This window comes from Sesamum indicum, linkage group LG12 (genome assembly GCF_000512975.1).
Source record: "Sesamum indicum cultivar Zhongzhi No. 13 linkage group LG12, S_indicum_v1.0, whole genome shotgun sequence".
NCBI lineage: Eukaryota > Viridiplantae > Streptophyta > Magnoliopsida > Lamiales > Pedaliaceae > Sesamum > Sesamum indicum.
In genome coordinates this window covers 5,773,471-5,786,955 of record NC_026156.1, presented here as the reverse complement: position 1 = coordinate 5,786,955, position 13,485 = coordinate 5,773,471, and the positions used below count along the sequence as shown (strand labels likewise).

At 38.5% G+C, this 13,485-nt stretch overlaps 4 protein-coding genes across 15 annotated transcripts in view; 1 reads left to right on the top strand and 3 right to left on the bottom strand.

The window, feature by feature from the left end:
* LOC105175826 (lysine-specific demethylase JMJ18) lies at nt 341-6,592 on the top strand. 10 transcript variants are annotated; one of them, XM_020698479.1, is made up of 15 exons: nt 341-465; nt 905-986; nt 1,111-1,161; nt 1,266-1,402; nt 1,970-2,098; nt 2,179-2,250; nt 2,433-2,510; nt 2,595-3,077; nt 3,173-3,397; nt 3,713-3,874; nt 4,022-4,390; nt 4,533-5,106; nt 5,202-5,305; nt 5,697-5,894; nt 5,980-6,592. In XM_020698479.1, the coding sequence occupies exons 5-15, from the start codon at nt 2,087-2,089 to the stop codon at nt 6,361-6,363; spliced, it is 2,661 nt and encodes an 886-aa protein (XP_020554138.1). In that variant the 5' UTR covers nt 341-465; nt 905-986; nt 1,111-1,161; nt 1,266-1,402; nt 1,970-2,086; the 3' UTR covers nt 6,364-6,592. The 10 variants fall into 10 exon arrangements, with proteins under 10 accessions (XP_020554138.1, XP_020554140.1, XP_011096726.1 ...); XM_020698480.1 differs by lacking the exon at nt 341-465 and adding an exon at nt 484-766; XM_020698481.1 differs by lacking the exon at nt 1,111-1,161 and having other exon boundaries at nt 1,299-1,402.
* On the bottom strand, nt 6,910-8,165 carry LOC105175825 (mucin-2-like). The gene has a single exon (XM_011098423.2). The coding sequence runs from the start codon at nt 7,996-7,998 to the stop codon at nt 6,991-6,993; it is 1,008 nt and encodes a 335-aa protein (XP_011096725.2). The 5' UTR covers nt 7,999-8,165; the 3' UTR covers nt 6,910-6,990.
* Nucleotides 8,370-12,365, bottom strand: LOC105175823 (probable choline kinase 2). Its single transcript, XM_011098415.2, has 7 exons — nt 11,660-12,365; nt 11,177-11,298; nt 10,859-11,054; nt 9,953-10,070; nt 9,817-9,864; nt 9,403-9,503; nt 8,370-8,799 (listed from the first exon to the last, which is right to left on the bottom strand). Exons 1-7 carry the CDS (start codon nt 12,200-12,202, stop codon nt 8,686-8,688), a joined length of 1,242 nt encoding a protein of 413 aa, XP_011096717.1. The 5' UTR covers nt 12,203-12,365; the 3' UTR covers nt 8,370-8,685.
* The window catches only part of LOC105175824 (protein prune homolog), an 8,312-nt gene continuing 7,315 nt past the window's right edge, over nt 12,489-13,485 (bottom strand). For 2 of the 3 annotated variants that reach the window (XM_011098416.2, XM_011098418.2), the window contains 3 exons: nt 13,243-13,307; nt 12,922-13,027; nt 12,498-12,801 (listed from right to left, as the gene is read on the bottom strand). In XM_011098416.2, the coding sequence (XP_011096718.1) occupies nt 12,695-12,801; nt 12,922-13,027; nt 13,243-13,307 (278 nt within the window). In that variant the 3' untranslated portion in view covers nt 12,498-12,694. Of the gene's footprint in view, nt 12,802-12,921; nt 13,028-13,242; nt 13,308-13,485 lie in introns of all 3 variants that reach the window. The other variant, XR_002288160.1, reaches the window with a different exon arrangement.

Sequence of the window (13,485 nt, the reverse complement as noted above, 5' to 3'; positions counted from 1 at the left end):
TTAACCGCCGTCCCTTTCCATTAGATTCCCCCCCCCCCCCCCCAATTGATTTCCGTTCGATACATTTATTTCTCTGTTGTAGATCCAACTTCCTCGTTATAGGAGACTTCTTATCCTACTACACAACAACCCATTGCTTTCCTAAATGTTAAAGAGATTTATAGATAAATTCCGAATCATATTTTATTTTTATAAAATAGTTTGAGAGAAAATATTATTATATATATGTATATATTATAAGAAAAGCAACACTGACTCCAACGTGGAATTGTTTAGGTGTCATATTGTATGCTTGTCAGCATCAAAGAAATTATTATTATTATTATTAATCCATGAAAAGAAAAGAACAAGTCTTTCCTTCCCCTTTTGTTTTTGTTTTTCTAATTATTCTTATTATTATTGTTTTGTCATCAAGAAAGAAATCTCCCATAAACCAATTTCTTCTGTGAGATTGAATACAAGAAGGTTTTCCCCTTTGCCCTTTTGCCCTTTCTCTTTTTACTCAGTCAAATGTATATTTAACCTTGGCTGATTTCTTCATCCTTCTATGTTTGCATTAAAGGAATTTCCGTACTGTGATTTTCTGGGAAATTCCCTTTAGTTTTGTAGGGTTTGGATGAATGCTTCACAATTAAGTCTTTTGTTCCATTAGTGAGATTAAGATATCATTTCTGATCTTTCATTCTTGCCGATATTTCTTCAAATTCCTTTTGGGGCAAAGTAGAAATTATTTCTCCGAATTTGGTTTTTATTAGAACCACATTAGGTTCAACTTCTGCTGTCTCAATTTCAGTTTGCTTCCAAAAATTCTTAGAATTCTTTGTGTTTAGAGTTTAAAGATTTTCTGGGACTTGGGTTTGCATTGATTTTGCGTAGATGACATAAGAGGATTTCTCTCCTGCAGGCTTAACAGAGTAGGAGGTCTCTTGATTCTTTGAAGTTCATAGAAGAAATTCATTCCAAAAAATTTCCAAGATTAATAAGAGGTCAGTTTCTCTATGACATCTCAACTTTTGTTGTCTAAATCACCCTAGGTTTAACTTTTGTTCCATCATTGTAAGTTAGTGATTTTGTCCATCTAATGGAAAACTACTGCCACTATATGTGCAGATCTGATACCCTCTTCCCATAAAATTCTCTTTCACAAATCACAACAAATAGGTTTTCATCTCTTTCTTCATATATATTATTCCATAGGTTTTCACCTTTTTCATTATATTATTCCATAACTGCCCTATCTCCTGTGTTTTTGATAAAATCTGCAGAAAATGATATTGGATTTGTGTGGACACATATAGTTCTTAATCTGTGGAATCATCTGGGAAAGATGATCGATGCTATGTAAACTGCTGCATTGGAGCTTCCATGATGCAAGATTATAAACTGCAGATTGTATGATGATGTAATGCTTCTTCTGTTTCTTCCTTGCCTACAGCCAAAAAGGAATGCAGATTTGTGTGTGATAGTTAGATCCAAATATTCTCGTGGTCTTTTATGCTAACTGTTCGGTTGATAATCTGATCTTTTGTATTAAGGGAATGTTCAGGCAGAAACATGGCTTGAGAATGATATGTCGTACTAGGTTTAGGGCTACAATACGAGGAAAAAAGTAAAAGAATATTTTAGGTATCTTTAATATTTTTCTATGACACGTCACATGAGATTACTGTCATTATTCTGAATCTTCGGTAAGGAAATGTCCTTATTCAGGGAAGAAATTATGGCATCCATGTATGTGCTCTTCATTGTTTACATGAATTAACTCATTGTCTCAGAAAATATTAGTAATAAAGGTCTTCTTTATTACCTGTCCGGGAAAATTGATGTCCGGTTTCCTTATCCGTCTTTATGTCCCTTCTTTATTCAAACCATTTGTTTTTCTTTTTCCTGTTTAACATCACAAATTTGTTTATTTATCTTACATAATAGCAACCGAGTTGTGAACCATAATTTCTTATGGTTTCATCAGGCTTGCGCTGTTTGAGGACTGCTGCTTAGAGATTCTGCTGTTGGTACTTCTGAAGTAAAGGTTGAACCATCAATCAGAAACAAGTTGATATATGCTCCAGTTGGTAACTGAACAATCATGAGAATTAAGGTCTGAATCTTTAAGTTAACTTGGTGTGTTAACCTAATGTCTTGCTACTGCATCAAATATTTAAAGTAGTTCTGTTGCAGGATCATCATTCCAGAAGTGTCCAGAAAAACGACGAAAGCCATGAATCTCCAGGCAGTCCGCGACATCGGAAGGTACAAGGCGGGCTACCGTGTTTCCTGTCAAATTAATATTTAATAGCAGGTTTTTGGTCAGAGATCAAGTTCTGAATTGCATGCTTGGCCATGGCATTTACCAATCATCAAAACCTTGCATATATGCATTGTTTCCAATCTTCTTAACCTTCTCTCCGTTGTTGCGTATTCTGTTGGAGCAGGTATCAGCGAGATGGGTTCCTGATGAAGCACGCCGGCCTCTTATTGACGAAGCTCCAGTGTTCTATCCAACGGAGGAGGTATGTTTTATCTCAAAAAAAGAAATTTACTTTTCTAGCCCTTTATTTTGGTTGATATAAGTTAATTTAGATGTTCTACTCTAGGAGTTCCAAGATACTCTAGGTTATATAGCGAGCATAAGGTCCAGAGCTGAAGCTTATGGTATTTGCAAAATTGTACCTCCTCCATCTTGGATTCCCCCTTGTCCGCTAAAGGATAAGAAAATTTGGGATCATGCTAAATTTTCTACCCGAATTCAGCAAGTAGACCTCCTTCAGAACAGGGAGCCCATGAGGAAAAAACTGCACCGGAAGAGAAAACGGAGGAGGCAATTTAATTCAAGACCGAGGAGACGTGCTCGTGCTGAAAGTTCGGAATCTAACGCTGCTTGTGATAGTGAAGAAAAGTTTGGTTTCCAGTCAGGCTCTGACTTTACACTTGAGGAATTTCAAAGATTTTCTCAGGAATTTAAAGCAGCATACTTTGAAGTGAAGGAAAAAACTCAAGATAAGAGGTGCCTGCCTTCGGTTGATGATATTGAAGGAGAGTATTGGCGGATCATTGAGCAGCCTACAGATGAAGTTGAGGTGGGGGAACATTAGATTTTAACCATTTTCCCGCCGCTAGGTACTAATGCAATATAATATGCAAATTATATGTTGCTGTGTATGTAAATGTATAGGTTTACTATGGAGCTGATCTGGAAACCGGAACTCTAGGGAGTGGATTCCCTAAAGAATCATCATCGTTGACGGACTCTAAGATTGATCAGTACGTGACATCAGGCTGGAATCTGAATAACTTGCCGCGTCTCCCTGGTTCTGTTTTGTGTTTTGAAGAGTGCAACATCTCTGGGGTAGTTGTACCATGGCTTTATATAGGAATGTGCTTCTCGTCATTTTGTTGGGTAAGTTAAATTTATTTCAACTATTAATTCACAACAAGGCATATTTCTCAGACAACTCCAACAGATGTACCACTTGTTCACTAGTTCATATGAGATGGCATTATCTCAAGTCTATTCTAGATGTTTAATATTTTCAAGCATATAGCTGTGTATTCACATAAGAATAAGATAAAGAGGGGCAAATTTCTTTTATTTTGGATGTGCCTTTTATATTGTTAATTATTGCTCCATTACCAACAATTAATTTGAAAAACAATTGCCTTTTTTTGTGGAGCTGAATCGTGATATGTCTATGATTTCTTGTGTTTATAAAAGCATGTTGAAGACCACCATCTCTACTCACTGAACTATCTGCACTGGGGTGATCCAAAAGTTTGGTATGGAGTTCCAGGAAGTCATGCTTCTGCATTGGAGAATGCAATGAGGAAACACTTGCCAGATCTGTTTGAAGAACAACCAGATTTACTAAATGAATTGGTTAGTTAATAGTTGATAAAAATTATGCATTGTTTCCTTCTTGCGCAGAGAAAACCTCTCTCTATCTTCATCTTTGTTGGGAGTTTGGACAGTCCGTAAATTTGCAATTTATGAACATTGATAGACTTCATATTTGGTGTTGATCAGGTCACACAGTTGTCACCATCAGTTGTAAAGTCAGAAGGTGTTCCAGTGTATCGAGCGGTCCAGAACTCTGGGGAGTTTGTTCTTACCTTTCCAAGGGCTTATCACTCTGGATTCAACTGTGGCTTTAATTGTGCCGAGGCAGTAAATGTGGCCCCTGTTGACTGGCTACGACATGGACAAAGTGCAATTGAGCTCTATAGTGCACAGCATCACAAGACGTCAATATCACATGATAAGTTGCTCTTGGCCGCTGCTGGAAGGGCTGTTCAGGCACTTTGGGATATCACTGTTCTCAAGAAAGAAAATTCAGAGAATTTGAGATGGAGAAGCGTCTGTGGGAAAGATGGGATTCTTACTCAAGCAATTAAGGTAAAGTGATGAATATATGCACTTAAGGAGGTGTATGTGTATGTCTGTTCCCCAAAATAGTTAATCATATTTGCATATACCTGCATCTGACTTTTAGGTTAAATGTATATAACATTTTCTTTTTTTGTTCTTCAAATTTCAGACAAGGGTTTATTTAGAGGAGAAAAGAATAGAGTGCCTCCCAGAGGTCATGCGCTTTCAAAAGATGCAAAAAGATTTTGATCTGGATACGGAGAGGGAATGTTTTTCTTGCTTTTATGACTTGCACCTGTTTGCTGCTTGTTGCAATTGTTCCTCTGATAAGTTTGCATGTCTTAATCATGCAAATCTCATCTGTCGTTGTGACCCAGAAAACAGACTTGTCCTTCTGCGTTACACCATTGACGAGTTGAAGACACTGGTGAAGGCATTAGAAGAGTCCATGGATGCTGTAGAAGCATGGGCTTTTAAAGATCGTGAACATCCGTTAGATTCAAAGAATGTTGGTGACCGTATTCCTGGTGCTCACAAGAAGTTGTTTGGATTCAATCTTTTTCCTTCAACAGTTCAATCGAACACCTCACTCAAGTCCGAACACATGGAGCATCCAGTAGATGAGCTTCCAAAGGTCGATTCATATTCTGAGCGGATGACAAGCTTTTGTGTTGAACCAATAAATTTTGGGTCTGTTGTTTTTGGAAAACCATGGTTCAACAAGGATGCCATATACCCACAAGGTATGTACACTTCATGCTAAACTGAAGATTCTCCAGGAATATCATCTTTCATAAGCATTTACACAGGTTGTTGTGTCGATCAATCAATTTTACAGGTTATAAAAGCCGTGTAAAGTTCTTTAACATTTGCAATCCACTGATTAGGAGTAGCTACACTTCAGAAATCATTGATGGTGGGCTTCTAGGTCCCTTGTTCAAGGTAACTGCTTTATTTGTCTTAACAGAAACACACACCAGATAGAGATTACGGCCCCTTTGTTTAAGTTACTTGGAATTATACTGCTCCATGGTGATTTTAGCTGTGTATGAAATAAGTTTGAATTGGCATCACATAAATCATCTGTCTCTTATAACTTTTTTCTCCTCTCAACAAGATAGAGTGTGTTAATCTGCAGCATAGATGTAGTCCAAGAAAGAGAAAAGGCTTCTGTAAAAGATTGATTTATGGACTAATGTTATTGCTTGAATTATTCATGTTAATATGAACTTGCATACACACTCTTTACTAAATGCTTTCCAAATATACCTAAGCCTTTTCTGTTCTCTCAACTTAAGTAAACCTCTTCTGACTCAAAAAAATAATTCCCCAGGTTAGTCTAGAAGAGCATCCACAAGAGAGCTTTGTGCATGTTTCAGCAGAAGAATGCTGGGAATTGGTGTTGCAGAGACTTAATCAAGAAATAACAAGACAAAAATGTTTAGGGAAGCAAGGCCTGCCGCTGGTGCAGCCTACAAGCAGCATCAACGGGCGTGAAATGTTTGGACTTCTGTCTCCATCCATTGTTCAGGTAGACCTCACTTCCAGCCATATTAACCACATCTACATGTACTTTGCGAATACATCTTTAGGTGTGAGAACAATATTTAATGTAGGCAATCGAGGCTCTCGATCCATATCACAAATGCACTGAATACTGGGAAAACAAGCTTCTTAGGAAGAAGTCATCATCAAGTTCAGGTGATACATTTGTAGCAGCAGCTGAAAAGAATTCTAGTGAAACAAAGTATGATGAAGGGGAGATAGCAGATAGTTTTGGAACTGACTTGGCTGTGCAGGAAGCGGATAACTTATTAGTAGGCAGAGGCAATTCTTTATCTGACGATGAGATACAGTCCGTATTCAGACGACTGTTGAGTAAAGCTAATTCCGAGGAGATAGAAATAATGCATAGAATATTATGCAAAGGGTCAACAAGCCCTTTATGGAGAGTAGCTGTTGAGATGCTGACAGAGGAGATCCGGAAAAAACAGAAATGACAATACCATTTTTTCTGAACGTAGGTACTCAAATTTTGGCAGTTCCCATTTTGTCATTCTTTGAAATCTTGGCATAAAGAGGGAGAAGTCTGGCTCTGCTTCGTGCAAAGGGGATGGTGAAGTACAGATTATAGTTTGTATAAATTAGAGGACAGTTTTTTAACCCTAACAGTAGTCATATATTCTACCATAAATGTCATCTAATCTATTTCTCCCGTTGCATTTTTTTCTGTTTACCTCTCTCTCTCTCTCTCTCTCTCTCTCTCTCTCTCTCTCTCACCCACACACACACATTTGAATTGAATAAATAAAACCTCCAATATTAATTGCATAAGTAATTTAAATTGCTGATTTTTAGTGAATATTTTTGCATTGGTTAAGAGATCACAAAGGGCACTCAATGAATTAGCCTAAAGAAACATTATGAAATCAAAGATCTATTCACTCAAACACCTGAGATTTCTAAATTGACCCATCAAGAAACAAAGGACACCCTATAACATATTCATCCATCAGCTCAATCTATGGTTTTTGCTTTTTCTAAGCAAGATCTATAGGGTTTCTTGTTATCCACATTCTTGACGTTGCGTTCATGCAATATCGGCGCGTACATTCTCAAAGAATCTTTTATAGGAAAACAACATAAAAGGCCGAAAATATCATTAAAATCTCACTGCATGAACAGGAAGCGCAAGACTTCAGGCCCACAGTTATTTCTCCCGGAAGAACCGGTCTTCTCTTCTTTGGCGGCCCAGGAGTAGGTTTTATTCTCGGCCACTTGGTTTTTTCCGGCGGTGGTGAAAGGACGTTATCACCGCCATATACAGAGTAATCGAGGACTTTCTTGATGCCATGCACTGAGAAAGCAACATTTACAAAGATATCGGCTTGTGTGATTTGGGAATCATCGACGGTGAAATTTGAGGGCGAGTTATTGGTGATGACAATGTATTTAGAGGGAAGGAGAGTCGGGAGGCGAGAGTGAACCCTAAACTGCTGGAGATCGGAGAAAGTGAGGCGCTGTGGGATTATGTGATATGGAATGAGAAAAGGATCGTAGTCTATTCCGGCGGTGTTGGCCGTGGGGAAATGAGAGACCGCATCGTTGCTGGGGATGAAAAGGGTGGCCGTGAGTGGGAAGACTGAAGGGTCGGTGGATGAGAGAAGGTTAGCCCACCCCACGAAGTCGCCAGTACCTATAAGCGCGTCAATGATGTTGTTGAGCTGATTTTCTTTAATCTCAGCCAATGGCGGGGGCGGGGACGGTTGTGGAGTCCGTGCATTGGAGACCGCTGGTGGTGGAATTACGGGCAGAGAGGATGGTTGTGTTGGTGGAGGTTCGTCTGGCTGATTTTCTTGAATCTCCGCCAATGGCTCGGGGGGCGGTTGCAGAGTCCGTACAGAGGCAACTGCTGGTGGTGGTATTACGGGCAGAGAGGGTGGTTGTGTTGGAGGAAGGGTTTCTGTAGCGGAGACGGCACGGCAGGTGGTGGCTATGAGGGCGACCACGAGGAGAAGGCTGAGGAAGAAAGAAGTTGCCATGGAAACTTGGAGCTGATCAGTTTGATAGTTCCTGTTAAGATATATCTCGTGCTGCTGGTAAGTATAAGTAGTAACTAACTCTTCAACTGACATTCCCGCTTAAAATTTTCTCATTCCCTCTTTCGGGGCTATTCCAGGGGTAATTTAAGTAATAGGACTGGTTTGGATGTCGAAACCTCAACATCGCATCTTCTTCTGTATTTTAAATGTACATACCACAAGTATAAAACATTTTATATAAACATTAGTACTAACTCCCAAGCACCATGGTACCATTTTAGAGCAACCACCATGACAATATTGGAGCTAATACCAGAGGGTTCATTTTTATTTTTTAACTTATTCATACCGTTGCATATACAAAGGTAGGCAAACATGAGTACGCAAATATGAATTCGTAGAAAGAGCAATTGTTTGTCATCTTTGTTCGTATGATCAAAACAAATATTTCTTAAACGTGCAGAAAAGCATCAACCTAATATGAATTCACTGAAAGTGCATCCATGTGCCCTCACTGTACAGTATGATCAAAAAACTATTTCTCCAAAGTGCAGAAAAGCATCAACCAAACATTGAAAGAGCATTTATGTGCCCTCACTGTACATATGATCGGAAAAAATCTTTGTCCGAAGGGCCCAAAGTATCACTCTATACTTTTACTGCCAGAGAATCCCTTAATCGGTAGAATCAGCCGCAGAGGACTTCAGGCCATCTATCATTGATAGGAACTCCTCACAGTAGTTATCTTTCAGCATTCCAGGGAACAAGTTTCACCATAAGCTATTGTTTTCTCGAACTTGAAAATCCCAGTACTTCAGATTTCTTTGCCCAGTACTGTTGAAACCTCTGTCTTGCATACTCTATGTAGTCGAAATCAATTTTGTTAACATGCTCCTGTTATAATAAGAAGAATAATGATGAAATTGTTCCTCTAAATCCTCAGCAAATTTATACTCGCTTCTAACTAAATCACAAAAGAAGATTGGTGTATTGATTATTTCATAATCTTGTCATAAGAAACTTTCAAAATGAACTAAATTTCAAGTGGAATAGTTCAGATTGAGACCATATGCTCTCAATCTTACAGTCATATATTGATGGATATTAAATAGTACCATATTTAATTATCAAGGAAATTGAGATAACTTAACATTGAACAAGAAACATCGTCTTTTTAATACAACTTTCCATTCATCCACCATTCTCAATTAAGCCTCAGCATTTTTTGCACGGATCACACATCATGGGAAGTTTTCATGATGATAAGACACGCAAAATGTGGTTACATACATCTTACGTAGTTAGTGACTTTTATTACTATAAATTAATAGATCTGTTGCCATTAACTTGATAATTAAACATGACAGATTTAGACAAACTTCGTATCAGTTGAAAGTTAGACTGAGCAAGAAATATGCCAAAGCAAAATCTGAAGGTTAAACTACATAAAAACCAGACTGTGCTAATCTTGTAAGCACAAAGAGTTTGGAGATGCACCGAGATTATTCCCCATAAGCCCCAAAGAAGATGGCTTGCAAGAGTGTACTTCTCCACTTGCTCAAGTAGTTGCCCCAACTCTAAGTCGCTAGGTTGATTGCCTGCACAAAATTCTAGAACTTCAGGGATATTCATCAAATGAGGTATTATATATTCAATCTTTCTAACAGAAGTTTCAAAAAAGAAAAGAAGGTACTATAATTGTCCACTCTGAATAGGTCACCCAAGAGCAAGAGATACCACGTCCCAAAGCTATTCCTTACTCCTCTTCACAGAGATGTTAAAAGAAAAGATTTCACACTCGAAACGCCTAAATCACTCATCAAATCTAAAAGTGAAACTAGGAAAAATAAACACAACTGCCACAAGCAATTAGCTGTGGTAAAATTAGATGAAAATTAAAATAATTACTACCTGAACCACTCAGATAGATACGCAGGAATCTTTGACGCTCCTCCAAACCTGAATAAGGGGAACAACAACTAATTTCACATATCAATTACCAAAGTCTTGGGATGAAAGGTGACTGAAGAAACAACACATCCTCTACCTGGATATTTACTATAGTCCAGAACATGTGGAGTTTCAGTATGATAGTCTGCAGCCATCTCGCAAAAATGATTTGCAATATCAAAGGCTACATGGTTGTAGCTTGCATATTCATAATCCTATAAACCAGTAGAGGTAGCTTAGATCAAAGGGAATTAGACATGAAACATAAGCTCACTGGTTACATAAATTAGATAAAAACTAACTTTATGATTTTGTCTTTTGTAAGGTCATTAGTTTAAGGAAAATATCATTTGAAACTATCATATATGCAGAAAAGATAAACCAACTATCACAATCTATGCAAGGAAAGCTCTGCAAAGGAAAGGGACTCCAAAGACTTGTTTGCAATGGTTATGAAGGAGGAGCAATTTCTGGGTATATAGAGAGGGAAAAGATGCAGCGACCAACAAAGCAAGGCCAACCTTTCTGCCACATTCATTGAACCTAACATACTGCTACCTCTGAAGGGCAGACTCAGCTTACCAGTGAAGGTAGTTTAAAGTCCTAACTACCCACTAGTTGAAAGCTGTCAGGATTGTGAAAATGACAGAAGAGAAACTACAACTGCACTGGTCCACAAACTATAGAGTAAACAAACGATTGCAACGTCGTATCAGATTTAGGTGACGAAAACAACTGCATATTCACCTGAGTCAACCCAATTCCACAATGACACCTCCACCCGGTCACTGTCCTATAAGTCAGTCAACCAGGATGGTATACCTCTACCTAAAGGGATGTGGAATAACTAAGTGCGGGAAAAGTAGGGCACAACCCCTCCATGGATCATATCAATCTAGTTAATTTTTCTGTACTTGTATAACGTCAGTAGCTCCCTCACAGGTGAAGTCTATGGAGGCGTTGCACTTATAACAAGGGGTAACGAGCATAGCTTGATACTCACAATTATGGTTATCAATCTGGTTTCTTCATCCATCATTATGTTACCATATTGCAAATCATTGTGGCAAAATCCTACAAGTTGATGACCAATCGAGAGATTCTTTTCCAGTTCTGATATTTCATCTTGGAGAATGTTCAAGCGAAATTCCTCAGCTTCCGGTGGCGAAGATAGACGTTTGGCTTCATTAAGCCACTTGCTGAAACAATACGACATAGAACTTCATGTAAGCACATGTAATATAAGAACACAGGTAGGAGTTTCCTGAAATAATCATTCTTTTGAATCTATAGAGAAAGTGATAAAGAAAAATAACCGCACCGAAGTCTATCCCAAAGAGCAACAGTCTTGGGCCCCGGCATATCTAGACTGTGGAATTCCTTCATTTTAGTTGCAATAAGAGCAGATATCTCAGGATCACGCAAATCACCTGCTGTGAGTGTCTGGATCGCCAAAGTTGAAGGCATTATATTACTAAGATAGACTAGTCATTTTCGTCGAGAATTTTAATATGTAAACTAGCATATACAGCTACATCACACAAATCACCTGAGAAAGCACTAATCATTGAAGCAAAGAACTCAGAACTACCTATTTCTATAGATTGAAATTTAATTAAAGATTGGCAAGCAACGAATTCGAATATTGTCAATGTAAGTAACGCTATCAGTTAACGCGCTTTTAGCGAAAACTCTACATTGAAACAGAACAAATACAAAAACAAAAATGCACCACGAATGCAGGCAAAATGTAAGAACAACCGAGAAAAAGAAAATGCGCAGTAACATCCAAAAAATTACGTACCCTAGCCCGAATAAACTCCTCGACACGGCCATTAGGGAAGCGGCCAAGCAACAGAGGGCCCTGGCCTTGCTTGGACATGAACTCAAAAGTACGGATCTCATTTTCACGATTGAAAAAAACTTCGACGCCGGATCCATAAATCCTCACCAACACTTTCCTGGACGCATGACGAGTGGAATTGGTAAGCCATTTGATCTGGTAGACCTCGTTAGTCATGGCGCCCTTGAGGGGAATCACCTGCAGCGCGTCAGCATCGGATATGTCGTTCCATTCCGCGGCCAGAGATTTCAGAATCTTCTTCGCTTCCTCCGGGATGCGAGATTCCTTGTTGGATTTCACACCAGAACCCATGGAATTTTGTGCTAGAGAGAGAAGTGAGTGGAAACTGCGAGGGATTTGAATAGCAGAATTGACTCGGTATTTCCGCCAGTCCAAAGAGGCAAAAGAGAGGCGGGCCTTGGGGATCGCACACAATGCCGTTGCCAGATGGCGGTGTTTAACCGGGAAACCGTTAAAGCATGTGCGTGTCGCGTGATAACCCATCTCTTAACTTGCTAATAATAACTCTCTCGATTCAACATCAATAAAAATTGCACTTCACCCTCTTCAATATTCACTTTTTCAACTAAACCCTCTAAAAAGTATTAAAAAATACAGAATGATTCCCCCTAATATTTATTTATTATACATCAACCCATACCCTTATACATATCTTTTTTTAATTTACAATGGGGATGGGGATGGAAAACCTGGATTCAGACCAGGTTAATCAACTCAACCAAATGCCCATGCCAATTTCATTTACATATTAATATAGTACAAAATTTATTCTTTCTTAAAAGCCCGGCCTCATTTTCTATATTTTACCTTAGATTTGGGAAATATAGACACTTACATTTATTTGAAATAGGAGTAAGATAACAAATAAATGTGTATAGCTTAAACAAATAGTTTAAGCAATGAGGGGATGGGAGAATTTTTGTTTATGCATAAATGCATATTGCAATAATGGAGGTGGGCATGTGGGTCACAGCCTCACAATGAGTTGTTAAGATGAGGAAGAAATTCTTCCAGTAGCCGCTCGATAGTCCTCCGTGACGTTACTTTGTCGATTTCGAACACTCTCATCTCATGTTCCAGACCTGTTCAATTACATAACATTACAACATGTCAATCATACGCATCTGTCTGCAAATTTTACTACATTGCAGAAATTCAATCTCTGTTGGAGCTATAGCACTGACTGCGAAGAACAAACTGACCTGGTTGGTCTAGAGCTTTCAGTGGCAGTAGAGCTGCATTTGAATTGAGGAACAGTAGCAGACTTTTCATAACTTCAGCAGATCCAGCAGATAAAAGAACTTCCCTCTATTTATTACCAGAAAACAAAACTCAGATTTGTTTTGTGATCAAGTGATCTTTAATATGATCTGTTATGCGCCATGAGAGATTTATTCATAAAATCAGGATCCTCTATGCGGAACAAAAGAGTGAAGCCTCAAAAGGCTGAATTGATGTAGAAAATCAGAATATGTGCCGAATTTATATAGATGGATCATAAACATCATAGAGACCATCCCAACCTTGAATTTCTTCTGAGAATCATAATAGCCAGAAACAACCAGCAGTAGGCCAAGTTTTTCCAATTCTGCATTCAAAACAGCTGTAGCTTTAGAAATAAAGCTGTCACACAGCATATGGGGATGAACCAGAGCAGGAAGCAGAAAAAAGTTCGCATCTATGCTTTTGAGAAGTCAAACTAGTATTTAGTCGAAAGTTGGGCTTATGCAAGATTTCAGAAAATTACAAATACCCAGAAGCAAGTT